A 27,571-nucleotide genomic window follows, 5' to 3' on the forward strand; every position below is an offset into this window, starting at 1 on the left:
ACCCTTTGTCAGGACTAACTGAAGGAAGAGTTAGTAAGAGATCTGAAAGATATTGGGTATCTGAAACAAAAGCAGAAAATGATGGAAACACTTAAAATTCAGATAGCATCAAGGTGGAAAGAATTCTGAGCAACTCATGTTTCATCTGAATGGCATTAGAAAATTAAACCTCAGCTGATGTGGCCTGGCTAATTGTTATGATGTGAATGACAATTGATAGCTCCCCTTCATCGTTGAAGTAAAATAAATGTATCATTTTGGAGATCACAGGGAGGTTAAAGGGGAGACTGAATGGGGACGTTGGAAATCACCGAGTGTCGAGGGAGGTTATTAAAAACATATTCCAGTGGAAGTTAGAAATAACCTCTTATAATAAAGTGCAGTTAGAATCTGGGTATATGCAGTAGACTTTTGATAAATAGAGGATTGAGTGTTTAACAGATATCCATAAATCATTTTTAAAAATGATTCCGCTAGCTGCTTCCAAAACGGTAAATTGAAATATTTGAAAATTAAGCACGAAAGGCAGTTTAGACGGAGTGGTTTGTGAATAAAATCACTGGCACAGACATGATGGGCCAAATATGTCCCTCTGTTGCAACTTTCCAAGATTCTAGTGCAACAATGTGGCTTTTCCAATTTCCTACATAAGCCTTATTGTGCTCCCTGAGTGAGAATGCCAACTGTGCCAAACTGGTTCAATGCCCACTAGAAACTGGTTTGAGCTGGTCCAGCCTCCTTCCATATATGACCAGCAACAGGCAAATAATAGCCTTCTGTTGAAAATTTCCTTTAGCTTTCCATCAAATAAAAAAATTATAAATCTGCATTTCAGATTCATTTAGTTTAATCTGAATTTCTCAGAACTAAATCAATTATAACTCACAAGTTAGCTTACTGCTTCATTTCCTGCGATGCTGCTGACAGGAAGAATTTATTTTTTTTTAAATCTCATGTTACTGGCTTGCAACTTGTCTCCATCCCCACCATCTACCACCACCCCTCCTTAGGGTTTCCCACCACTAGATCCAGTTTGAAACAGGAACACACCTCCCCAGCATGTTGTTTGAAGTTTTTAATGTTACTAATGGATATATATCAGTAGAGGCCTGAACAGGACATGATGTGAGGCAGCCATTCGGCACTGGCTGCTGTGGTTACAGCAAAGAGCCCTCCGATGTTTGAACTGTACAGTATTTGCCAATGGTTTATGACAAGTTTCTTCTGGTCAGATTTTTATCTAATTTTTACCTAAAACAAATTTTGAATCTGACACACTGAAGAGATCAAACCACACATTTTGCCACTGAGCTGCTTTGTATATTCCTGCTGCTTATATGTAGTTTACATAAAAAAGAAAGCAGGTTTTTTAAACAAAGGAACTTAAATTGAAGAGCTTGTAATTTTCTGTGAAGCTTCCATAATATTTCTCCGCAAATGTTTTACAAAGCATAAATGCGATTTAATCAGAATCAGCTCTGAAATGTAATCATTTTCCAACACATTCAACCTTCAAAAATGATTAACTATTTGTTCCTTTTGGGCATAAATCCTCCAGCCATCCTTCCTGTAGAGCTGTATCCTGCCATTTTTTCACACTTCCCTTCAAAAGACAACAGAAAGCAGCAAGCCCCTTATCATGTTTCCTATTTCAAGCACATTGTAGGTCATTACAATCTAATACATTTTTCCTTTAGGTATTTTGGGACAATAAATACAAAGAGCTTGCATGCTGTTTTCATGTTGGTACTACAAGGCACTGTGATAAAGAACAACAGTAACTTTTGGTTTAATATTATATAAACAACAGGAATTCGGGTCCTAGCTATGCCTGCCTTTTTGTTGGCTTTGTGGAACAATCTATGTTCCGTGCCTATTCTGGTATCTGTCCCCCACTTTTCCTTCGCTACATCGATGACTGCATTGGTGCTGCTTCCTGCACACATGCTGAGCTCGTTGACTTCATTAACTTTGCCTCCAACTTTCACCCTGCCCTCAAGTTTACCTGGTCCATTTCCGACACCTCCCTCCCCTTTCTAGATCTTTCTGTCTCTGTCTCTGGAGACAGCTTATCCACTGATGTCTACTATAAGCCTACTGACTCTCACAGCTATCTGGACTATTCCTCTTCTCACCCTGTCTCTTGCAAAAATGCCATCCCCTTCTCGCAATTCTTCCGTCTCCGCCGCATCTGCTCTCAGGATGAGGCTTTTCATTCCAGGACGAGGGAGATGTCCTCCTTTTTTAAAGAAAGGGGCTTCCCTTCCTCCACTATCAACTCTGCTCTCAAACGCATCTCCCCCATTCCACATACATCTGCTCTCACTCCATCCTTCCGCCACCCCACTAGGAATAGGGTTCCCCTGGTCCTTACCTACCGCCCCACCAGCCTCCGGGTCCAACATATTATTCTCCATCACTTCCGTCACCTCCAATGGGATCCCACCACTAAGCACATCTTTCCCTCCCCCCCCCCTGCTTTCCGCAGGGATCGCTCCCTACGCGACTCCCTTGTCCATTCATCCCCCCATCCCTCCCCACTGATCTCCCTCCTGGCACTTATCCTTGTAAGCAGAACAAGTGCTACACATGCCCTTACACTTCCTCCCTTACCACCATTCAGGGCCCCAGACAGTCCTTCCAGGTGAGGCGACACTTCACCTGTGAGTCGGCTGGGGTGATATACTGCGTCCAGTCCTCCCGATGTGGCCTTCTATATATTGGCGAGACCCGACACAGACTGAGAGACCGCTTTACTGAACACCTATGCTCTGTCCGCCAGAGAAAGCAGGATCTCCCAGTGGCCACACATTTTAATTCCACATCCCATTCCCATTCTGACATGTCTATCCACGGCCTCCTCTACTGTAAAGATGAAGCCACACTCAGGTTGGAGGAACAACACCTTATATTCCGTCTGGGTAGCCTCCAACCTGATGGCATGAACGTCGACTTCTCTAACTTCCGCTAATGCCCCACCTCCCCCTCGTACCCCATCTGTTATTTATTTTTATGCACACAATCTTTCTCTCACTCTCCTTTTTCTCCCTCTGTCCCTCTGAATATACCTGTTGCCCATCCTCTGGTTCCCCCCCCCGCCTTGTCTTTCTCCCCGTACCTCCTGTCCCATGATCCTCTCGTATCCCGTTTGCCAATCACCTGTCCAGCTCTTGGATCCATCCCTCCCCCTCCTGTCTTCTCCTATCATTTTGGATCTCCCCCTCCCCCTCCCACTTTCAAATCTCTTACTCACTCTTCCTTCAGTTAGTCCTGACGAAGGGTCTCGGCCTGAAACGTCGACTGCACCTCTTCCTAGAGATGCTGCCTGGCCTGCTGCATTCACCAATAACTTTGATGTGTGTTGCTTAATATTATATAATTTATTTGCAACCATTATACCAATATGTTTCTCCATTTAACTCTTGAGAAGCAAGGGGTTTAATAAGTTATATCTCATAAAATTTGGAAATATTTTGTTTTCCCAACATCACTTCCATAGTATTGCAAAAGACCCATAAAGATGAAGTCTTTTCATCCTTTCTTTGGAAGCAATTAGAAGGGAAAGCCTAAGGGAAGTGATTTGTGATCAACTGGCCCACTGGTGTCCTATGCCACAAATGTTGCCAAACCTACATCAGATGGGGATAATCAGTGGGACAAAGATTACAGACGTTATACCATTGCACTGAAATAGAAGGCTGCATTTTTTTCAAATTATTCATAATTAGCAAATGCAACCATGATATGTTTTTCTCTATACTCATTGTGCAACCAATTCAATGCATTCTCTTATGGAGCATCAAATCCTCCTTAAACAATGCACTGTGAAGCATTTGAGAGGTTTTGACCAAGAGCCCAGCTGCAGCATCCAGTTGTAACAGGACTCTAGACTGTGGTATTTCTCACAAAAAAATATGTTGTGCCTACACTGAGCTTTAGTGTGTCCCACAGCATGTGCTCTTTCCTGCGCTTTGGAATGTACCAGTTGGCAAAATTTGTTTTCGGACATTTCCTTACAATTAGAAACTGAGAGGTTTTGGAAAGGGCAAAGTAGATCTTTCATTGAAAGGATGATCTTACAGCAGCAGTCAACATTTGTCTCAGTAAATTTCTGTAGGAACAGCTCAGTGAGCACAGAATTCTATATTGTGCATCTCCTTGGGGACAAATCTTTGAGAAGGACCACTATATCCTTGTTCAGGCCTTCTTGACAGATAAACGGCCCACAAAGAGATAGATAAAGGGAAGATGGCACTGGAAAGTGGTGACTCCTTGTGTGCAGCTCCTATGGGAATAATCAAGCATTCCCATTTCGGACTACTACAGCTGAAATCCACAGTCATAGCCACGGGTACTTCAGTAAGCAACATTGTTTTCAGACATTTAAAAAATCTATTTATATTCAAAATCAGTGGACCCTGGACTACAGACTCAGATCTTAGAAAAAGATAATGCAGAAAGCATGCTGGGCTGCAAGTAAGATTAAAACGCAGCGCCTTTAGACCCCTGCTCCCTACTATCTGCTGGCAAATGTACTGTGTCTGGAAAATAAAACTGAAGACCTCAAAGCAAGATTGCAGTACCAGAGGGACATTGCTTTAAGGAAACATGGCTCACACCACCACTTCAGACAGAGTGCTGCATCTGAGGACTTCAATATCCACTATGTGTACGGTCTCCTGAAGGTAGAGGAGGGGGTGTGTGCTTGATGATTAACTCAGCGTGCTGCACAGATGATGTGGTTCTGCCTCCGACCCGCTCACCTAACCTGGGAACTTCAAGTGGTCAAATGTCACCAACTTTATCGGCCGAGTGAGTTTTCTGCCATCATCCTGGTGGTGGTGTATTTTCCAACCCTGGTGAGCAGAACACCAAGATCAGTAGTCATGAAACAGCACACCCTGATGCTTTGTCAGTCATTGTGGGGATTTTAAACCAGACCAGTTTGAAGAAGTCTCTGACCATTTACGTTAACATATCACCCGTGGAACCAGAGGAGCCAACATACAACACCACCACCAAGAGTGCCATCCCATGCCCACACTTTGGAAAGTCTGACCACCTGGCTGTACTTCTAGTTCCAGCGTACAGGCGGAGACTGAGACTGAGGTGAGTACCAGTGGTGAGGACCACAAAGGTATGGTCAGGGGAGTCAGAGATTAGAGGGCTGGTTTGAACCAGTGTACTGGACAATATTCGGTGATTCATCTTCGAATCTAATGACTATGCCATAGATGTCACCGACTTCATCAAGACCTCTGTGAATGGGTGTATGTCTTTGAGAACATACCAGACATACCCAAATCAAAAGCTGTCGATGAACCAGGAGTTTCACTATCTATTGAGGACTAATCTGTGGCATTCAAGACGGGTGATGCAGAAATATTTTATTTAGAGATACAGTGAGGAACAGGCTCTTCCAGCCCAACAAACTGTGCCACCCAGCAACCCATCTATTGAACACTAGCCTAATCACAGATAATTTCCAATGATGAAATAATGTACGAACTGGACAGCGGAACAGAACCAGAGCACCCAGGGTCACAGAGAATGCATACAAACTCCTTACAGACAATGCCAGAATAGAACTCCAAACTCCGACACTCCGGGCTGTAATGCCATCACACTAGCAGCTGTTTCTGTTGTTGAGTGGCTCACCGAGCTGGCTTGTTAGTTTGCAGACATTTCGTTACAGGCAACATCATCAGTGCAACTTCAAATGAAAGATTGGTGATCTACATTGTTTGTTTTTTGTATGTCCTATGATTAGTAAGTTTGTGTGTGCGTAGCGGGGGGGGGGGTGTGTGCCATTTCTATTGGTTACCAATTATGTAATCCGCGATTGGTTCATTAAAATCTGATTAGGAGATAATTGTTGTCCGGGCTGTGTTAGTCGATCGTTGTGTAGGATTAATGTCATCCTCATTGATTGATGCGTGTAATCAGGTATGAATTGGCTCTTGGCTCTGGACCGACGACTTGACACTGAAGTGGGATGTAAACTGAGATCATTTCGACGTGCTTGTTGATAGAATTCTGTGTGGAGAACAAAGCCTCTAGGAATTCTCGGGCTTGTCATTGACGGGCTTGGCCTAGGATAGTGACATTGGTCCAGCAGAATTGATGTGCTTCGCTGTCACAATGTATAAATACAGTATAAGGGAAACGGAACACCTACAAGATAACAAGCCGGCTCGGCGAGCACTCAACAACAACGTCCTCAACCCGAGCTACAAATCTTTTCCAATACAGTATCTTAAATACTAACAGCTACTGTGGACAATACGAGACATCCAGGTACAACCTATGGAAGCGAGAAAACAATTTTGTTTGAAGTTAGATGAAGAATCGGAAGCATTTCAGCTTTGGCAGGGTTTGCAGGTCATTACTTCCTACAAGGCAAAAGCTAACATCATGAATGGCTCTGATGCTTCACACCCAGATGAGTTCAATGCCTTTTATGCATACTTTGAAAGGGAGAATAAAACTACACATGTGTGAATCCCTGCAGCATTTGCTGACCATAAGACCATAAGATCATTAAGACACAGGAGCAGAATTGGACTATTTGGCCTGTTGAGTCTGCTCCGCCATTTCATCATGGCTCATCCAATTTTCCTCTCAGCCCCAATCCCTTCTCCCCATATCCCTTCATGCCTTGACCAATCAAGAATCTATCAGCCTCTGCCTTAAATATACATAAAGATTTGGCTTCCATATCTGCCACTGGCAAAGAATTCCACAGATTCACCACTCTCTGACTAAAAAAATTCCTCCTCATCTCTGTTCTAGAAGGACGCCCCTCTATTCTGAGGCTGTGTCCTCTGGTCAAAGACTCTTCCACCATAGGAAACATTCTCTCCATATCCCTCTATCAAGGCCTTTCACCATTCGATAGGTTTCAATGAGGCCACCCCTCATTCTTCCGAATTCTGGCGAATACAGGCCCAGAGTTATCAAACACACTTAATATGACAAGTCATCAATCCTGGAATCATTTCTGTGAACCTCCTTTGAACCCTCTCCAGAGTCAGCACATCCTTTCTAAGATAAGGGGCCCAAAATTACTCACAATATTCCAAGTGAGACCTCACCAGTGCTTTAGAAAGCCTCAACATTATATCCTTGCTTTTATATTCTAGTCCTCTCGAAATGAATGCTAACATCACATTTGCCTTCCTCTCCACAGACTCAACCTACAAATTAGTCTTTAGGGAATCCTGTACAAGGACTCCCAAGTCCCTTTGCATCTCAGTTCTTTTGTATTTTCCCTCCATTTAGAAAATGGTTTACCCTCTCATTTCTTCTACCAAAGTGCATGACCATACACTTCCTGACACTGTATTCCACCTGCCATTTCTTTGCCCATTCTCCTAATCTAAGTCCTCTGTAGCCTCTCAACTTCCTCAAAAACCTGCCCCTCCACCTATCTTCATACTATCTGCAAAATTAGCAATGAAGTCATCAATTCCATCATCCAAATCATTGATATCTAACATAAAAAGAATCCCTTCCCAACACAGACTCCTGTGGAACACCACAAGTCACCGGCATCCAACCGGAAAAGGCTCCCTTTATTCACACTCTTTGCCTCCTGCCAATCAGCCATTTCTTTATCCATGATAGAATCTTTCCTGTAATACCATGGGCTCATGTGTGGCACCTGTCAAAAGCCTTCTGAAAATCAACATTAACCGATTCTCCTTTGTCTATCCTGTTTGCTATTTCTTCAAAGAAGTCCAACAGATTTGTCAAGCAGATCTTCCCTTGAGGAAACCATGCTGACCATGGCCGATTTTGTTATGTGTCTCCATGTACCCTGAGGCTTCATCCTTAATAATCAACTCTAAAATCTTCCCAACCACTGAGGTCAGACTAACTGGTCTATAGTCTCCTTTCTTCTGCCTCTCTCCCTTCTTGAAGAGTGGAGTGACATTTGCAATTTTCCAGGATTCTGGAACCATTCCAGAATCTAGTGATTCTTGAAAGATCATCACCAATGCCTCCACAATCTTTTCAGCCATCACTTTCAGAATCCTGTGGTGTACACCATCTGGTTCAGGTGACTTACCTACCTTCAGATCTTTCAGTTTCCCAAGAACTTTCTTTCTAGTTATGGTAACTTCACACACTTCATGCCCCCTGACTCCTGGAACTTCCACCATTCTGCTAGTGCCTTCCTCAGAAAAGACTGATGGAAAATACTTATTCAGTTTGTTTGCCATTTCGTTGTCCCCCATTACTACCTCTCCAGCATTGTTTTCCTGCAGTCCAATATCCACTCTTACCTCTCTTTTACCCTTTATGTATCTGAAAAAACTGTTGGTATCCTCTATAATATTATTGGCTAGCTTACTTCTATCTTTACCTTCTTAATGATTTCTATAGTTGTCTTCTGTTGGCTTTTAAAAGCTTCGCAATCCTCTAACTTCCCACTAATTTTTGCTCTATTATATGCCATCTCTTTGGCTTTTATGTTGGCTTTGATTTCACTTGTTAGCCATGGTTGTGTCATCATTCCTTCAGAATACTTCTTCCTCTTTGGGATGGAAATATCCTGTGCCTTCCAAATTTCTTCCAGAAATTCCAGCCATTGCTGCTGTACTGTCATCTCTGCCAATCAATTCTGGCCAAATCCTCTCTCATGCCTCTGTAATTCCCTTTACTCCATTGTCATAATGATACGCTTAACTTTAGTTTCTCCTTCTCAAATTTCAGGGTGAATTTGATCACATTATGATCACTTGCCCCTAAGGGTTCTTTTATCTTAAACTTTGTAATCAATTCTGGTTCATTGCACAACACCCAATCCAGAATAGTTGATTCCCTAGTGGGCTCAACCACGAGCTGCTCTAAAAAGCCACCTCACAGGCATTTTCGAAATTCCCTCCCTTGGACTCCAGCACCAACTTGATTTTCCCAATCTACTTGCATTTAAAATGGCCCATTACTATTGTAACATTGCCCTTTTGGCATGCATTTTCTATCTCCTGTTGTAATTTGTAGACCACACCCTTACTACTGTTTGAGGGTCTGTATGCAACTCCTATCCAGGTCATTTTACCCTTGCAGTTCCTTAGCTCTCTCCACAATGACTCCACACCTTCTGGCCCTATGTCACCTCTTTCTAATGATTTGATTTCATTTTTTACCAGCGGAGCAATGCTGCCCCATCTGCCTTCCTGCCTGTCTTTTTGATACAATGTGTATCCTTGGACATTAAGCTCTCATCTGTAATCTTCTTTCAGCCGTGCTTTAGTGATGCCTACAGCATCATACCTGGCAATCTGCAAATGTGCTGCAAGTTCATCTATTTTGTTCCATATACTGCATGCATTCAAATTTAACACCTTCAGCCTTGTATTCACCCTTTTCAATTTTGTCCTCCTTTTATATTGCAAATCATCCTGTTGACTGCAATTTTGCCCTGTCAACAGCCTCTCCTCACTACGCATTGCCTCTGTTTGTAAACCAGCTACCTCATCTTCAGCATTATTACCCGCCTTTCCTACAATACCTCTTGTATTGAAATATATGGAATTCAGGACACTAGTCACACCATGCTCAACATTTTGATCCCCAACTTTGTCTAAGGTCTTACCAGTATCCACTCTACAAACTCTCCACTAACTGGTCTGGTACTCTGGTTCCCATCCTCCTGCAACTCTAGTTTAAACCTCACTGTGCAGCATTAACAAGACTTCCCAGTAGGATATTAGTCCCCCTCCAGTTCAGGTGCAAATTGTCCCTTCTGTACAGGTCCCACCTTCCCTGGATGAGAGCTCAAGCATCCAAAACTCTTATGCCCTCCCTCCTACACCAACTCCTTAGCCACGTATTAAATTGTATAATCTTCGTAGTTCTGGCTTCACTACCACCTGACACAGGTAGCAATCCTGAGATAACAACCCTGGAGGTCCTGCCCTTTAACTTAGCACCTAACTCCATGAACTCCCATGTCATTGGTACCTACATGGACAACAACTTCTGGCTGTTCAGCCTCCCACTTAAGAATGCTGAGGACTCAATCCAAGTTATCCCGGACCCTGGCACATGGGAGACAACGTATCATTTTGGAATCTCTGTCCTGTGCTTTCTGTCTCAGAAGTTGACATCAGAGCATCTTTCAAGAGGGTGAACCCTTGCAAGGTATCAGCCCCTAATTGTCTACCTGGTAGGGCATTGAAAACCCGTCCTGACCAATTGGTAGGAGTGTTGAAGGTCATCTTCAATCTGTCACTGCTGCAGCTGAAGATTCCCAATTTCTTCAAAAGAGCGACAATCATACCAGGGCCCAATTAGAACAAGGTGAGCTGACACAATGACTACAGCCCAGTTGCCCTCCCATTTAACGTGATGAAGAGCTTTGAGAGGTTGATTATGGCCAGAATCAACTTCTGCCTAAGCAAGGACCTGGACCTGCTGCAATTTGCTTATCATCACAATAGGTCTACAGTGGATGCAATCTCACTGGCCCTCCACTTGGCCTTGTATCATCTGGACCTACGTCAATACCTACGTCAGGCTGCTGCTTATTGATTACAGCCCCATGTTCAACACAATCATACCCTTGGTACTAATCAACGAGTTCCCAAATATGGGCCTCTGTACCTCCTTCTGCAAATGGATCCTTGACTTCCTCATCAGGAGACCACAGATGTGGGTCAGAAATAACGTCTCTTTGCTGACAATCAACATCGGTGCTCATCAAGGATGCATGTTTTGTCCACTGTTCTATTATCTACACCCATAACTATGTGGCTAGCACATTTCAAATGCCATCCATAAATTTGTCGATGACACAACTATTGATGGTAGAATTTCAGATGGTGATGTGGAAGTGTAAGTGAGTGAGATAGATCAGCTGGTTGAGTAGTGTCACAACAGCAACATCCTTGCACTCAACGTCAGTAAAACCAACCAATTGGTTGTGGACGTAAGGAAGGGAAAGTCGAGAGATCACACACCAGTCCTCATCAAGGAATCAGTAGTGTAAAGGGTGAGCAGTTTCAAGTTCCTGGTATCAACATCTCTAGAGAACTTTCCTAAACCAAAAATATTGTTGCAATTACAAAGAAGGCACAACAGTGAACATATTTCATTCGGAGTTCATTAGGAGGCAATTTGGTATGTCACCAAAGATCAAGCAAGTTTTGGCAGATGTACCGTGGAGAGCATTCTAGCTGGTTGCATCACCTTCTGATATGAAGGGGCCACTAAGCAGGATTGGAAATAGCTGTAGAAAGCTGCAAAATCAGCCAGCTCCACAGCAGGGACTAGATTCTCCATCATCGAGGACATCTTCAAAAGGCAATGCTTCAAAAAGGCTGCATTCATCATTAAAACCCCCTATAACCCAGGACATGCCCTCTTTTCATTGTGACTATCAAGAAGGAGATAGAGGAGCCTGAAGATACACACACAGCGTTTTAGGAACAGCTCCTTCTCCTCCACCATCAGATTTCTGAATGGGCAATGAACCCATGTACACTACCTCACTGTCTTTTTTTTTTCTCTCATTTTGCACTACTTATTTAGTTATATATATTTATATCTTATTGTAATTTATAGATTTTTTAATGTATTGCACTGTGCTGCTACCACAAAACAATACATTTCATGACATATTCCAGTAATATGAAACGGGATTCTGATTCTGATCATCTCATTTAACTGCAGCCATCTCAAGGGCAGTACGCAGTGGAAGGAAGAACTGGATCATTCCAGAAAGATCTTTTCACTGTCAGCCAAAGAAAATATTAGTGTTTTTGATGAGTATTAGCAATGAGACCGTGATGGGGCTCATCAGCAAGAACGATGAGTCAGCATACAGGGAGGAGGTGCAGCGGCTAACGGACTGGTGCAGAACCAACAACCTGTCTCTGAATGTGAACAAAACAAAATAGATGGTTGGTGACTTCAGGAGGACATGGAGCGACCACTCTCCACTGAACATCGACAACTCTTCCGTGGAGATGGCTAAGAGCACCAAATTTCTTGGTGTTCACCTGGCAGAGAATCTCACCTGGTCCCTCAACACCAGCTCCATTGCCAAGAAAGCCCAGCAGCGTCTGTACTTTCTGCAAAGACTGAGAAAAGTCCTTCTCCACCACCCCCCCATCTTCACCACATTCTACAGAGGTTGTATTGAGAGCATCCTGAGCAGCTACATCACTGCCTGGTTCTGAAATTGCACCATCTCGGATCACAAGACCCTGCAGCGGATAGTGAGGTCAGCTGAGAAGATTATCGTGGTCTCTCTTCCCGCCATTACAGACATTTACACAACACGCTGCATCCGCAAAGCAAACAGCATTATGAAGGACCCCACGCACCCCTCATACAAACTCTTCTTCTTCTTGCCATCTGGCAAAAGGCACCGAAGCATTCGGGCTCTCACGACCGGACTATGTAACAGTTTCTTCCCCCAAGCCATCAGACTCCTCAATACCCAGAGCCTGGACTGACACCAACCTATTGCCCTCTACTGTGCCTATTGTCTTGTTTATTATTTCCTGTACAGTAATGCCTGCACCGTTTTGTGCACTTTATGCCGTCCTGAGTAGGTCTGTAGTCTAGTGTAGTTTTTGTGTTGCTTTACGTAGTTCGGTGTAGTTTTTGTGTTGTTTCATGTAGCACCATGGTCCTGAAAAATGTTGTCTCATTTTACTGTGTACTGTACCAGCAGTTCCAGTCGAAATGACAATAAAAATAATTTGACTTGACTTGACTTGCCAGTACTCACCAACAAACATTTGACAGTCTGCGCAGGGGATCATTCCAAAGGATCCATTGTATTCTTATCTTGCAGGGTCTGGCCACTACCTGGTGGACTGCTCTGCAGAAATATTTCTCCAAGTGGCTGTACTGCAGCAAGGTCTAACTGAATGTAATGTTTCATGCAATGAAGCCCGGTCCATCCTTTGCAAGAATGCAAACAAGTAGAACATTGGTACAGCATGTAGTGACACTTAGCGTTGGCAGGACAAGAACAATATTGGATACCTACCAGCCTGTTTCTGTGAAGAATTTTACGTCAGGAGAGATGGAGTTCAACCGTTCTGATCCGCAGATGAAGTACAACATGGTTCAGAAGGCTGCCACAGCTCAAGAACAGGGTATGGGTCACATCTGCACCACATGTAGCAGCATCAATAGCACCTTGGACTGATAACCAGATTCTTGTCAGCCATGATTGACTGTTACACATCCTAACCTTTATTCGCCTCGGCTATCCATTTCAGCCATTTCTTGTCATGAGCTCCAGCTGCTGCAAACTAGGTTCCCTGGACCTTCAGGTAGTTGGGGAACAGATGATTAGTTGGGTCTGTTGTCAAATAACATGGTCTTACTGCCAATCAGTCTGTTCACAGAGGCTATCAGTCTGTGGACCAGTGGAGTTTGGGGAGAATCAGGGAATCCAAGCAGAAGATGATTATGTCATCCATGTACAGAGAATCTTTTAGCTGAATGACTCACTTCCTGGCATTGTCACCCCTCCTATTGCTGCATCCTTCTTGATAGGCTTAACTAAATGTTCCATGAACTACACAAACAAGACAGAGGAGAGTGGGCAGCTTTGATGGGAAAGTTTACCATTTCCTCCTTGGTAATTTGGATGGTGCTACTGATATTTAGAGACCAAGTTTATCATGTATGTGTGTGACATTCTGCTAAAGGCCTCTCCTAGTCTAAACTGACCAGGCATGAGTCCACTTATTGTCTCATACATAAGCAATGGGGTCCATTCAATTCATTCCAGCACAATGCTGTCAGAAATTTTCCTGCTGGATACAACACAGAATCATTGCAGGATGTGTTTGCAAATATCCCGAGCATTACATATGTAAGCAGGTAGATGCTGTGTGCGACACACTGATATCAAAGTGAAGTTTTTTTAATGTGCATCCCAATGATCATTTCAGCGGATTGCGTTTCTTGCATTTTTTTTTAACTATCACACGTAAGAGGTACAATTTTGGTTGGTACGTATATAGTGAAATATGCAGATACATAAGTAGATAATGTCTGACTCTGTGCAAAGTCAGATGTGTTGGTCCCACACAGAAGTGCCTAGTCGAATTTTATGAAGGTCACAATTTTATCTGGAGATTTTTGCTCACATGACTCATTCCAGTAAAGCCTATTTTTCATTGCACATTCTGAGAAAAGAAATGGTACAGGAACCTCTTTCTAAGTAACATTATTTCAAATGTAAACATGACCAAAAGGATTTGCAATGGAAACATAAAAACAAGAGAAGAATTTATGGGGTGTGTTTTATTTACATGGTCTTGGTATACGTTGTCACATCATGTATGCCCTCACATTTGTTCATTTATGTTCTTTTTCATTTCATATTTTACTTACTTGATTGAATTATAGGAAGTAAGATTTCTTGGTGACAGAATCAATGGAAAATATAATAAGAGGAGATTTTTAACAACGAAGTCTGCTAATTTATTACTGTTCAGTTTACATTCTCACTCAAAGATTAAATCATCCTCAAGTACAGCATGACAGGAGATATGCCAGCTTTATGTACCTGTTATAACCTGTTATTGAAATAAGAAAACCTTGATTTTTATCAGAAGAATAACATTTTCAGTGTTTATTATATTATAAATTTCGAACACATGAAGATGGGAAAATTATGGTGAAATACAGGAATGGGGAAGAGGGGATTGGTGGAGTGTGCCGTTTACAATACTCTGCCTAGCTCATAGGCAGCCAAAAGTTGTTTCATCATCAGTGTTTCCCCAAAGTAGAGGTGCCAGCGTTGGAGAAAACCTAAGGTATTCACTCCATGTGACTCCTCACATTTGGTTATGTAGCTTGTTGTAATACAGTTATTTCTGCTTCAACTTCTACTCCGGAAAGTTGAAAATGCAAAATATCTAGGCGACTGAGGAAACAGCGCATTCTGTGAGCTGCTGCCTTTTGATGGCTATCCTCTGTCAGATGGAGAAAGATCTCAAAGAATGGAACAATTAAACACAGAGTCCTGGCCAATGTTTATGTCTCTACTGATCCCAGGAAAATTTGTTCATTATCACACTGCTACTTGTTGGAGTTTGAAGTGCATGAATGGGATATGTTTCCTGCTTTACAAGAATGACTGTAAATGTGATGTACTAAAGCAAAAATGCATATCTTGCTTTTCTTTTATTTACATAGTCTTACTTTGTGCAGGAATGTCAAAAAGCAAATCATTGTTTACAGATAAACATCACCAGGTAAACTCTAAATTGGCCTTTTATCACAATAAACACTCAGTGGCAACTTTAATAGGTACAAGAGATACTAATAAAGTGGCCATGGAGTGTATTTCTGTACGTTTGTGGTCTTCTGCTGCTGTAGCCCATCCATTTCTAGGTTTGACGTGTCATGCATTCAAAAATGCTCTCCGCAGACCACTGCTGTAATGTGTGCTTTTTTGAGTTATTGTCACCTTCCTGTCAGTTTTAAAGAGTCTATCTATTCTCATCTGAGTCCCTCATTTACAAGGTGTTTTTTACCCATAGAACTGCTGATAATAAAGCAGCATTGATGTAGACAGGAGCATGTGCACTGCTCTCCCTCCTGATGTAACAGCTAGTTCTTTTGGTTGCTGACACTAGGCTCTCTGTCTTCTTCCTGTATTCTGACTCATTGTTATTTGAGATATGGCCCACCTCAGTGGTATCATTTTTCAAATTTGTTGATGGAGTTATAACAGAGTCTGGCTATGTAGTCGTGAGTGTATAAGGAATAGAGAAAAGGGCTGAGGATGCAGCCTTGTGGGTCACTTGTGTTGAGAATAATCGTGGCAGAAGTGTTGCAGCATACCCTTACTGACTGTGGTCTGTTGGTCAGGCAATCAGAGATTCAGCTGCAAAGGGAGTTGCTGTGTCTGAGGTCTAGGAATTTGGAGATGAAGATCCTCGGAATTATAGAATTGAAGATGGAGATGTATTCATACAATAGTCTAACACAGTCGTCTCTACCGTCTGGATGCTCCAGGGATGAGTATATGGCCAGGGAGATAGCATCCACCTATTTTGGTAGCAAGCGAATTGCAGTGGATAGAGGTTGTTTGGGAGGCTGGAGGTGATGGGTACCACGACCAGCCTCCTGAAGCACCTCATGGTGGTGGTTGTCAGAGCCACTGGTCAGTAGTTACTTAGGTACGTTACCTTGTTTTTGTTGGGTACCAGGATAATAGTGGTCTTCTTAAAGGAGATGGAGGCCTCACATTGAATCTGGGAGAGTTTAAAAATGTCTGCTAATACCCCAGCCAACCAATCTATGCATGATCTTAGAACACAGTCAGGGACATCATCCAGGCCAGGTGCTTTCTGCAGGTTCACTCTTCGCAATACTGATCTTATGTCGGACTTTTAAAATGAAAGCTAACACATTTCAATAAGCACCCCACCACTTAGAGGCATAGAGACTTACAGTATTAGCCTATGCTGATGAAGGATCCCAGACAGACCCATTTGCCCACATTTGATGGATATTCCCCTCAATCTTTCCTATTCATGTACCTGCCCAAGTGCTTTTTAATTGTTAATACACCTGCCTCAACAACTTCTTCTGTCTACTGATTCCATCTACTGCCCACCTTCTGAATGAAAAGCTTGCCCCACAAGCTCCTGTTGAATCTCTCCCTTCTCACCTTAAACCTATGTTGTCTAGTCATTGATTCTCCAAATGATTGAGCACCAATTCCATAACCGCCCTAACTCCTACCAAACCCAATATCATGAGTAAAGGGCTTATTGCTCTTGAGTATCCCGACAATGTCAACAGAGACCAACCCAAAATCTATTCAGAAGTATTGTGCAGCCTGCTGTGCACTAACTACAATTTCCCAAAGCACACTGCTTCTTCACAGCTTTATCTAATTGCATTTAGAGATTGATTTCCAGGTCAAAGATTATTGCTTAGCACATAAAAATATTTTTGACTCTTCACCTGATTCTTTTAAGATACTGACAATTAAATGTTGTAGATCTGAAAAGCAGGAGTGATTAAATAATCGTATTCCAGCCTCACCCCTCCACCTTCCACTGTCAGGTATCTCTATTTGTTCTTTCATCCACCTCTTCCCTTAATCAAGTCTTAAATCAAATTTCTAAACGTGTAAAAATTCTGATGAAAGATTGTGACATGATAAGTTTTAATTTTGTTGACTGCCTTTCACAAATATTGCATAATTAATCAGTAATAACTGAGACTCTGCTCCTGGTGAGTGGGAGAGGAGGTTAAATCCCAAAAGAATCTCCTTGCTTTCTCAACCCTGGTTGACCAGCAGGCAGTATTCCCTACTCTTTGGAGGCATGATTCATCTGGTGCCTCAAAGTGCTGGAGATATACTCACTGCCTACGCCAAGTGCTCAGAATTCTCCAAATCTTCTGGCAGTAAAGAGGAAAATATTTTATTTATCAGGATTGTCATTTTGACATTCCTTTTTGATGATTATCAGTTCAGAGTTGATACATACAGAATTTTATAAGCCTTAGCTTTCCTCAATTTAACTCTTGAATATGTTTGTGTATTGGAATAAGTATTAATAATCTGCAACAAAATGGTATATACCCGATTTGTAATTGTTCTTAGACAGATAAATGTTGCCTTCTGCAGAAACTGAATCATTCTAATTAAAGATGGTGACAATAATTCACTATTAATTATTCAATAATTCACATCATTTCATTTGAAATGCAGTTGTATATTTATGGTCCTTTATTAAGATAAGTCAGAGCTATTACAAAGCATTGTCAAAAATGCAGTTAAATAATGCTGAAGCAAGCACAACACTTTAAAAGTACTGCAATGTAAATACTTTATAATGAAACATTTAGTCTGAATAAGCAAATTGTTTACAACTCAAAAATGGTCTAATTATTACGACTTTATTTATTGTTTTCAAAATGAAGACAGAAATACGTCAAGTTTTGTACCTAAACTGGTCACAACCATTAGTAAATAATTCATCGTAAATAGTTCATTAATTGGCCATGACTGAGCAATTAATTGTCTGGAGAGCCTCTAAGAAGGATATATTCTGCATGAAGCAAGACACACTTCTCAGTTCTTGTTTTGCTTTCAAATCAATCAATGGCAAAAGCTTTTAAATGATGTGGCACAGATCAATTAAGTTTTCAAAAATAAATGATAGGAAAACAAATGTGACTGACAGTTCATGTTGTATACATAACACAACTGAACACGTCATAAGCTATATATGAAGTGCTGTAGGCAGTTCATAGAAAAACAATTCCTGGAATGTACATATATTAAAAGAAACACAGAGGACATTGCTGCATATGATGAAAGTTTATACAAGCAGTGTACGTAGAAGATTAAATATTGTTTGTGATTGCTTAAAGCAGTAAATCTGTTTAAAACTGGACAAAATAATAATTTAACTTCTGGTTTATTAATGATAATAATAATGGGGTTCTCATACAGGAAGGTCAATTTTTTTCAGGTTCACTGAATTTTATTATCAGTTGGCATCATTTTGAAAACCTATTATCTCTGATTGATTACTGGGAGACTTGTGCAGATACAGATAGTGGATATGATATGGGGTTCTTCAATAATAATGTGTAACCTCGACTGGTGTGTGTACTAAATGAAAAATTTGGTTATGTAAGTAATCCTAACTAAGAAATCAGTAGTATGGTAAGATTATGGAGAAGAAATTTAAATCAAACAATTCATTGATTGAATATCTAATAGAATAACAATCAATCTATAGAGAAAAACTGCTAAATATGACACTAATTCTAAAAGCCTGGACATTTGATCTAAAATCAGAGCTGGAAATAGACACAAACCAGGTGCAGGTGCTTTAATTTGTTGAGTGCTTACAGAGTTAGAACCAGAAATAATATTCTTTTGCTTTCTGAGTTTAACACCCTCCACTGGAGGCAAGACCCAATCTGTTAATTATTGTACATTTAAAACTGAGTAATTAAGTTGCAAAACAGTAGCTTAAGTAGTCATTTAGATAGCTATTTCACCCTAATTCACTAATATTGCTGATCTAGTTTTGCATTAAAATCCAAGTATATCATTGGTTTGTTCAGCTGTACAAAGACTGTTTAATTTCCTTTTTCACAGATGTTAAGCAAGGTAGTCCTATAATCCCCTGAAGTTTCATCCTAAAATCATAAATAAATAAATAGTAAAATGTCATATATAAATTTAATCACAGCTGAAGATTTCAAAATACACAATGCACATCAACAATTATAATAAAAGGAAAACATTACAGAATAAATCTTTCCATTACTGCAGTTGGTCTTTCAGAAGAACACGTTTCCCTCCTCTGTAATAATTCCATCTTTCATTAGGATATTGCCTCTATGAATGGTGGGAAGAACTTCAATACTGGAGTAAAAATATGGAAAGCAAGTTTGGCTTGAGGAGGGAATGAAATTAGCAGAATGTGACCAAAGGAGGAGAAAGGAAGATCGGGACTTAGAAGGGGAGTTGTGTTGGTGTGACCTACCTATTGCCCATTACACCACGGGCATTTAGAAGGGCAGTAGTTAGCAGAGATGGAAGAATGGACGAGGGTATTGTGAAGGGAAAGATCACTTCAGGATACTGAAATAAGAGTGGAAACTTGTTGGAGATGGTAGAAGTTGTGAAGGATGATCTGTTGGATGTAGAGTTTGACAGTTTAAAAATGAGGACCAGGAATAGTATCCTGGAGGAACAAAGGTGACATCAGATTATCTGAAACTGCATTAGTTGCAGTCAAGCAGTTCTGTCAAATTTGGTAGAAAGGAAACTGTAAAAGAACCATGGCATCTCAGAGGCGCTTCTCCAAAAAGTCTCAAAAGAGCAACTACGTCAGAAGTGGAGGATCTAGGAAAATGAAATGAAGCCCTTACAGGAGGTAGGGTGAGAGTCTATTAGTTTCTAAATTATGTTTGCCACTTACCTAAACAGAGATCCATGTGTTTGTCACTAATTAATCTCTTAAGATAGAAACAGAACAATCCGGAAAGGGAAGGGAAGGGAAGAGTCAGAGAAAGACAAAAGGATGAAAATTGGCTGCAAAAATAACAACAGTTGAATTTCAAATGCTAATACAATCTTCAGTACACTGATAAAAGATCTGGAGGAGTGGGCCTGTATAGGACTGAGAGACAGAGGAACTTTACTTTTGAAGATGATAACTGACTGAAGTGATGTACCGAACTTTTGCATGCCACAGACAAGTAGCATTGGCACAATGATAAATCACACTCACAGTAGACAGTATCAATCAACAGGTTGGGCTTGAAGATAGGGCCACAAGACACTAACCTGCTCAGGTGAAGGTCATCGCTGGGGCAACAGGAGTAATGAATAATCCTGTACCGTGAACCTTAGTTCACTCTCGGCTTATCTACATGCTCTCATCTCTGTACTCTGTGAAATTCATTTGTTTAGTTTATTCTGGCAACAGCCCAGGTTTCTTATAAATGGACTAGGGTTCAGAAAGGTTGGACAATTGTCTAGGTATGTTTATTGTTATTTGGTTAAAGAATGTAGACATTGCTAGAAAAGTGGATATTTATCATCCATTCTTGCTCCTGAGATGAGAATTTAATTACACTGGTGGGTCTCAAATCACTTATTGGTCAGACTCGTCAGGATGCTAGATTATCTTCTCTAAAAAGTATTACTGAACTAAATGTTATATAAAAACAATCCATTGGTTTCATGGTCACCTTTAGTAATATCATTTTTGTGTTCCATATAGATTTATTTAAATTTAAATTCCCTAAGTGTCATTATGAGAATCAAACATTTTCCCTAAAGATTAATGGCTATGAAGTCGTTATGAAACAAATCAGAGCCAAATTAAAAGATAATAACAGCATTTTTTGTGTATAGATTCTGTAAATCAAGAGTAAACAACTGTAACCCAACTAGTATTTCTTGCAATATCATCCCAAATCGTTTATCATCCAGGGTCTAAGCAAAATGCATTTTACATGATTGTACATAAATTTAGAATTACTCATAATAATAAAAATATAAAAACAATATTAGCAATTGTAGATATTTTCCTTTAAATAATTAATCTATTGTATAACCCATATAGCATTCTTTAAGGTAACTAGTCAAAGCTATACTTACACTGTTCTTTCAATGGGAATTATTCTTTCCATCTACAATATGTGAAAATTCTTTCAGAGAAAAGTTGATTGATAAAGCGTAATATTTGCTTTCCCATTGCCCTAAAATTCTTAATGCCCTACATCCTATGAGAAATAATGGTCATCATCAAGGATATGAGAGAACAAGAGGACTGATGTACCAGGAGTTTCGGATGGCTTTTGAAATGTTCCCACATCGGAAACTGGTCAACAAGGTTAGAACACAAAAATGGAGATAATTCTGACGTGGAGTGAGAATTTACTAACAAATAGATGACAAAGTGAGAATAAATTGATTTCTCTTGGGTTGTGACTTGTGATGGTTAAACCCCAAATTTTCACAATCCATGTCAACAACTTGTCTGAGAGAACAAAATGTCACATTTCCAAATTTGGTGATGATGCATAACTAGGTAGGATTATGAGTATGGAAGCAGATTGAAAGGCGGCTTCAATCAAAGTGAGTGTGTGAGGAAATAATGGATGGAATGTAATGTGGAAAAATATGAGGTCATCCACATCTGCAGAAATATTGCTTAAATGCTGTAAGATTGGGAAATGTTCAAAAGGGCCTGGGTGCCCTCTAGGCAAATTACAGAAAACTAATGAAACCCCTTTTTACTGGGTGTCTCTGGAAACATGGCTCATTAACCCCTCATCAACAGCCACTGGAATCAGCGGCTCGTGAGAAACCCACCTTCCTCAGGCTCCGTACGTCTAGGGTATATATGACTTTGGTCCCGCCAAACCCGTGAAGTTGGGATGTCCCACCCACCCAAACCCTGGTTTGTGTGAATGCTGTGTGATTTACTGCCTCCCTGCATTAGGCTGTCAGCAAGAAATAACAGATCGTGCGCCGCATACAATGAACGTTAATTTAACCAAAGAGTTATTAAAGAAAAAACAAAAATGTGCTCATTAAAATTCAAGAGTCAAACGTGCGCGCAAGTTGGAGCTCACCTTCAACTTGCCTATAACTCATGTGCTGGACCCACAGTCTGTGTGAAAGCACACACCACCTTCCGAATGTCAGTGGAAATCCATCTCAAACAAACGGGAGTATTGGCCCTTCCTCCCTGAAGCCTTTCATCTGCACAAAGCACCTTTTGCAACAGGGATGGCATCCTCAGCCAGCTTCCCTCCTGTCTTCTCCCAACTCCCACCAAAAATACCTCAACCCACACCAGTGTCCCTCACAAAACCTCTCTGCCCATTGTCCTCTACAGCCTTCTCTCAATTCCACCGTACTGACCACATTCCTAAGTTGAACAAAAAAAGCCCCTCATCTCAGCTCAAACCCAAAAAGGCTGAAAGCAGAATAGACCGCTCTTACAGAACTGCTAAAATGAAATACCTACAGCACAGCAGTAAAGTCTTAAGCAGGGCATTACACTAACATGTTGATGCATGAAGTATTTAGGGAGTCAATTAGAAATTATGCCTTCATTAGGAGCAAATTGGAGTGCACAGATATAGATTGCTTATTGGATTAGTGTTGGGGTTTGTGCGAGAGCACACCCAGAAAATTCCGTTCAATTTTGAACCTTAACTAAAAAAATGATGTACTTGCTACAGAGAGAAAACAAAGGACAAAAATTGGAGCAGGAGCAAGCCACTCAGTGCCTTAAACCAGCTGTACTATTCAACATGATCATGGTTGATCTATGAGGAGTGATTTATAAGTTTGTGACCTAAGGTAGAAGTCAATTTTAGAAAACCTAGCACATTTATTTTTCAACATAGTCCCCTCCTACATTTACACACTTAGTCCAGCGGTCGTGGAGCATACGGATCCCTTCTTTGTAGAAGTCAGTGTCTTGGACCTCCACAGCAGGAGTGATTGATAGGTTCATGGCCTAAGGTAGAAGGAGATGAGTTATACAGCTCTCATTACATGCACGTGCAGTTCAACTCTTTGAGTGATTATGCAGAAAGTTTGGAGTTAATAACTCATCTCTTTCTACCTTAGGCCACAAACTTATCAATCACCCCTGCTGTGGACCACTTTCTGGAGGTCCAAGACGCTGACTTCTACAAAGAAGGGATCCGTATGCTCCACAACTGCTGGACTAAGTGTATAAATTTAGGAGGGGACTATGTTAAAAAATAAATGTGCTAGGTTTTCTAAAATTGAGTCCTTCTACCTTAGGCCACGAACGTATCAATCACCCCTCATATCTCAGGCCTCAACTCCTCCTCTGTGCCAGATTCCCAAAGTCCTCAATCCCCCGATCTTTCAAAAATATATCTACCTCCACTTTTAATACTTCAATAAGTAGCTCTCTGGGGTAGGGATTCTCTGAGAAAACTTTACCCACCTCAGTTTTAAATGCCCAACCCCTTATCTGAAACTTTGTCCCTTCATTTGAGATCTGCTAGCTAGTGAAAAATCTCTGCATTCTTGCCCCCTTAGGATCCAATATGTTTGAATAAGATCACTCCTTATCCTTCTAACTTCCAAAGAATAGACACCCAATCTGTACGGTCCTCCTTGATAGGACAATCCTCTCAACCCAGGAATTAGTCTAGTGAATCTCACTTTGACTGCTTCCAATGCTACTATATTCTTTGCTAGAAAGGGGACCTAAACTGAATAGTACTCCAGGTGTATCTCATTAACACCCTGTACAATTGAAACACATTCCCCATTTCTCAACTCCAACCCTTTAGCAACAAACATCAATATGATATATGCTCTCTTTTTGCAGCATTTGCCTGCTAACCTTTGGTGATCTATGCACAAGACCCCATAGATCCCTCCATACTTCATTCAGTTGTAGATTTTTCCCATTTCGGTAAAAATATGCCTCCTACTGAAGAAGTCAATACAGGTCCACTATATGAGTTTCTGCAGTGGTGGATTTGCCGTGTCCCTTCTTATACATCATTAAGGTGCATTACGATAAAACAGGTGGGAGAGGATGCTGAGACCCAACAGAGGACACATGTCCTGAACCAGTCACATACAAGGTTTTGCTCATTACACCAATTGCTCCACACGTTCCTTGAGGATGGTCAGTGGTATCTCACAAAGCACTGTCCTACATCAACTGCCTTTACGTTCTTCCTCATTCTGTGAAGTGGCTCCGTGATTATTGGATGATGTGGTGGAGTGAAATACAGCTCTTACAATTACTGCTGATCTTAGAGAAATCTGAAACTCCACAATATCTGCCAAGGAGCACTGAAAAGAGCCTAGAGCTTACGATGACCAAAACTGAGAGGGAAACCAGATGAGTCAGAACTATATTTACCATGAGAATTTAAGACCTACCTCAATTGTGGCATACAAGGATTTGCCAGAGGCTTTCATATATTCATCTTGAATGTCCAACAGGTCAATTTCTGATCTGGTGACTAATATTCTTGAGAGAGTACGTTCATCAGTCCCAACCCCCTGAAAAGAATTCCACACTCTTCATTACATTGAGAATGATAATTGGCTAGATAGGAAGCATATCTACATGTAATATTTCAACATTCAAAAGTGTCATGCATCCTGTGAAGATCTCCACTTATATGGTATGAACACAGGGGCGTACAAATCGTACATTTACTATTTTACATTAAGGATAACCTTTTAGGTTCAATATTTACTATTTCAGTCTTGTTTGTTCAGATACATGATGCTCACAAGAACACAGGGAAATACGAGCAGCTGTAGGGCACTGGGCCCCTCAATCTTGCTCCAACAAAAAATACGATCATGGCTGATTTACAATGGTCTTCTGATCTATACATGGTCCCCATAGCCCTTAGTTTTCCAATCTTTTAATTGTGCATGTATCTTCACTTTAAATACTTCCAATAATTTGGCTTCCACACCCATCAAAAAAAGCAGAACATTAGAAGAAATCAACAGATCAAACAGTATCTGTGAAAAGGCAGAAAGGTGTATATAAACCAAATTAGAAAAAGTTATTAATATGGAAGTAATTTTTCAGTTGTGTTTTGTTCAGGTGTTGCACTGTGTGTATGATACATTTGAGCATGAAGGCTATGCGGTTTTCATTTGATCCTAGACATGGAAAATTTTCATTAACACATTTCTCAACAAATATTGGGTTATCACTAAATTACTCTCTCCTCAGGCAACTTGAAGCTTTAAATAAATTTCCCACCACTTTCTATAAGGAATTTGTAGATCCTACCCGTGACCATATGGGTTTCCTCTCAGTGCTCCAGTTCCCTCCCATGTTCCAAAGGGGTACCAGTTGGTAGGTTAATTAGCTTTTATAAATTGTTCCATGATTAGGATAGGGTTAAATCGCAGTGTGGCTCAAAAGGCCTATTCCGCATGTATCTGAATCAATCAAGAAATGAAGAAATACACAAATGGCAAACTAGTACAGGTCAGCCTTCACTAATCCGGCACCATTGTGACCTGAGGAGTGCTGGATTAGTGAAAATGCCGAATTACAGAAGGATCACATTGAGCATAATCAGTGCTGGATTGTCGAAGGAACCGGATTACAGGTGTTCAGATTAGTGAAGGTCGACCTGTACAACTGTGGGTGAGGTGACAAGGGAAGTCAAAGCTAATGTAAAAGCGAAAGAGAGGGCATACTACAAAACAAAAATTAGTGGGAAGATAGGATTGGGAAGCTTTCAAAACCTACCGAAAACAACTAAAAGAATCATTAGGAGGGAAAAAATGAAGTATGAAAGCAAGGAAGCAAACAATATCAAAATGGATAGTAAAAGCTTTTTCAAGTACGTAAAGAATAAAAGAGATGAGGGTGAATATAGGACTGCTAGAAAATGAGGCCAGAGAGATAATAATGGGAGACGAGGAGATGGTAGATGAACTAAATGAGTATTTTGCATTTGTCTTCACTGTGGAAGACACTTGCAATGTGTCAGATGTTGAAGGGTGGGAGGGAAGAGAAGTGAGTGCAGTTACTATTACAAGAGAGAAGGTGCTCAAAAAGCTGAAAGACCTAAAGGTGCACAAGTCACCCGGACCAGAGGAACTACATCCCAAAGTTCTGAAAAAGGTAACAGTAGAGATTGTGGAGGCATTAGCAATGATCTTTTAAAAATCATTGGACTCTGGCATGGTGCCAGAGGACTGGAAAATTGCAAGTGTCACACCACTCTTTAAGAAAGGAGGGAGACAACGGAAAGGAAATTATAGACAGTTAGCCTGATGTAGTGGATGGGAAGATGTTGGAGTCAATTGTTAAGGATGAGGTTATGGAGCTCTTGGTGACACAGGACCAGATAGGACAAAGTCAACATGGTTTCTTTCAGGGAAAATCCTCCCTGGAATTCTTTGAGGAGATTACAAGTAGGATAGTTAAAGGGAATGTAGTAGATGCCGTATATCTGGTCTTTCATAAGGCCTTTGACAAGTTAAGAGTCCATGGTATTACAGGAAAGTACCTAAGAAAAGATGTGCTGGCATTGGAGAGGGCTCAGAGGAGGTTCACAAGGATGATTCCAGGAATGAAAGGGTTATCATATGAGGAACATTTGATAGCTCTGGGTCTGTACTCGGTGGAATTTAGAAGGATGAGTGGGTATCTGATTGAAACCTTTCAAATGTTGAAAGGCCTAGACAGAATAGATGTGGAAAGGATGTTTCCCATGGTTAGGGAGTCTAGGACAAGAGGGCGCAGCCTCAGAATAGAGGGGCGTCCATTTAAAACAGATGTGAGGAAATTTCAGTAGCCAGATGGTGGTGAATTTGTGGAATTTGTTACCACAGGAAGCCGTGGAGGCCAAGTCATTGGGCATATTTAAGGCAGAGCGTGATAGGTTCTTGATTGGACATGGCATCAAAAGTTATGGGGAGAAGGCCGGGAGATGGGGCTGAGGACGGGAAAAAGGATCGGAGCAGACTTGATGGGCCAAATGGCCTAATTTTTCTCCTATGGTCTTATGGTTTTAAATAAATAAAAACTTAATTGTGCTCTTAAACTACGCAGAAAATGTCATATGCACGTGCTAAGTGAGGTTGCAACAGTAATTTTCAAGCTATATAGAGCAGAATAGCAATTATGAAAACTATCTCAAGTATCTGTCCCCAACAGTCAAATGCTTGAGGCAAAATTAAGGCAATTAATTGTAATTTTGAAAAGTCATATAAATTTGGCTAAAAAGTACTGAGTTAAGATGTCAACAAAGACCAAACCCAAAAGTCTTGGAAGCCCTTTTCAGGATTTAAGGCAAACCGGGACTACAGGTCTTACAGTCTACACAAGGAAAAGTCAATTGAACGGCAAAAGACTAAAAACAAATGTAGGTGAGAGAATGAGATTGGAGGAAATAAAGATACCCAAGGAAAATGGGAAAGGAGCAACCTGAAGAGTGTGTTTAAAAATTAAGACCAAGTAACTTCTATCAGAGGCCTAGCATTATAGAACAGCAAATTAAAGGGCAGAATGTTCTATTATATCAGACATCCCACCTCTCC

General features: G+C 40.9%; 1 protein-coding gene across 2 annotated transcripts in view; it reads right to left on the bottom strand.

The window, feature by feature from the left end:
* Nucleotides 1-17,713: 17,713 nt before the first annotated feature.
* Nucleotides 17,714-27,571, bottom strand: part of anxa3a (annexin A3a) — a 61,242-nt gene continuing 51,384 nt past the window's right edge. For both annotated transcript variants that reach the window (XM_072253144.1, XM_072253143.1), the window contains 2 exons: nucleotides 24,428-24,550; nucleotides 17,714-19,158 (listed from right to left, as the gene is read on the bottom strand). In XM_072253144.1, the coding sequence (XP_072109245.1) occupies nucleotides 19,099-19,158; nucleotides 24,428-24,550 (183 nt within the window). In that variant the 3' untranslated portion in view covers nucleotides 17,714-19,098. The remainder of the gene's footprint in view (nucleotides 19,159-24,427; nucleotides 24,551-27,571) is intronic.

Source organism: Mobula birostris, chromosome 3, assembly GCF_030028105.1.
Source record: "Mobula birostris isolate sMobBir1 chromosome 3, sMobBir1.hap1, whole genome shotgun sequence".
Classification (NCBI taxonomy): domain Eukaryota; kingdom Metazoa; phylum Chordata; class Chondrichthyes; order Myliobatiformes; family Myliobatidae; genus Mobula; species Mobula birostris.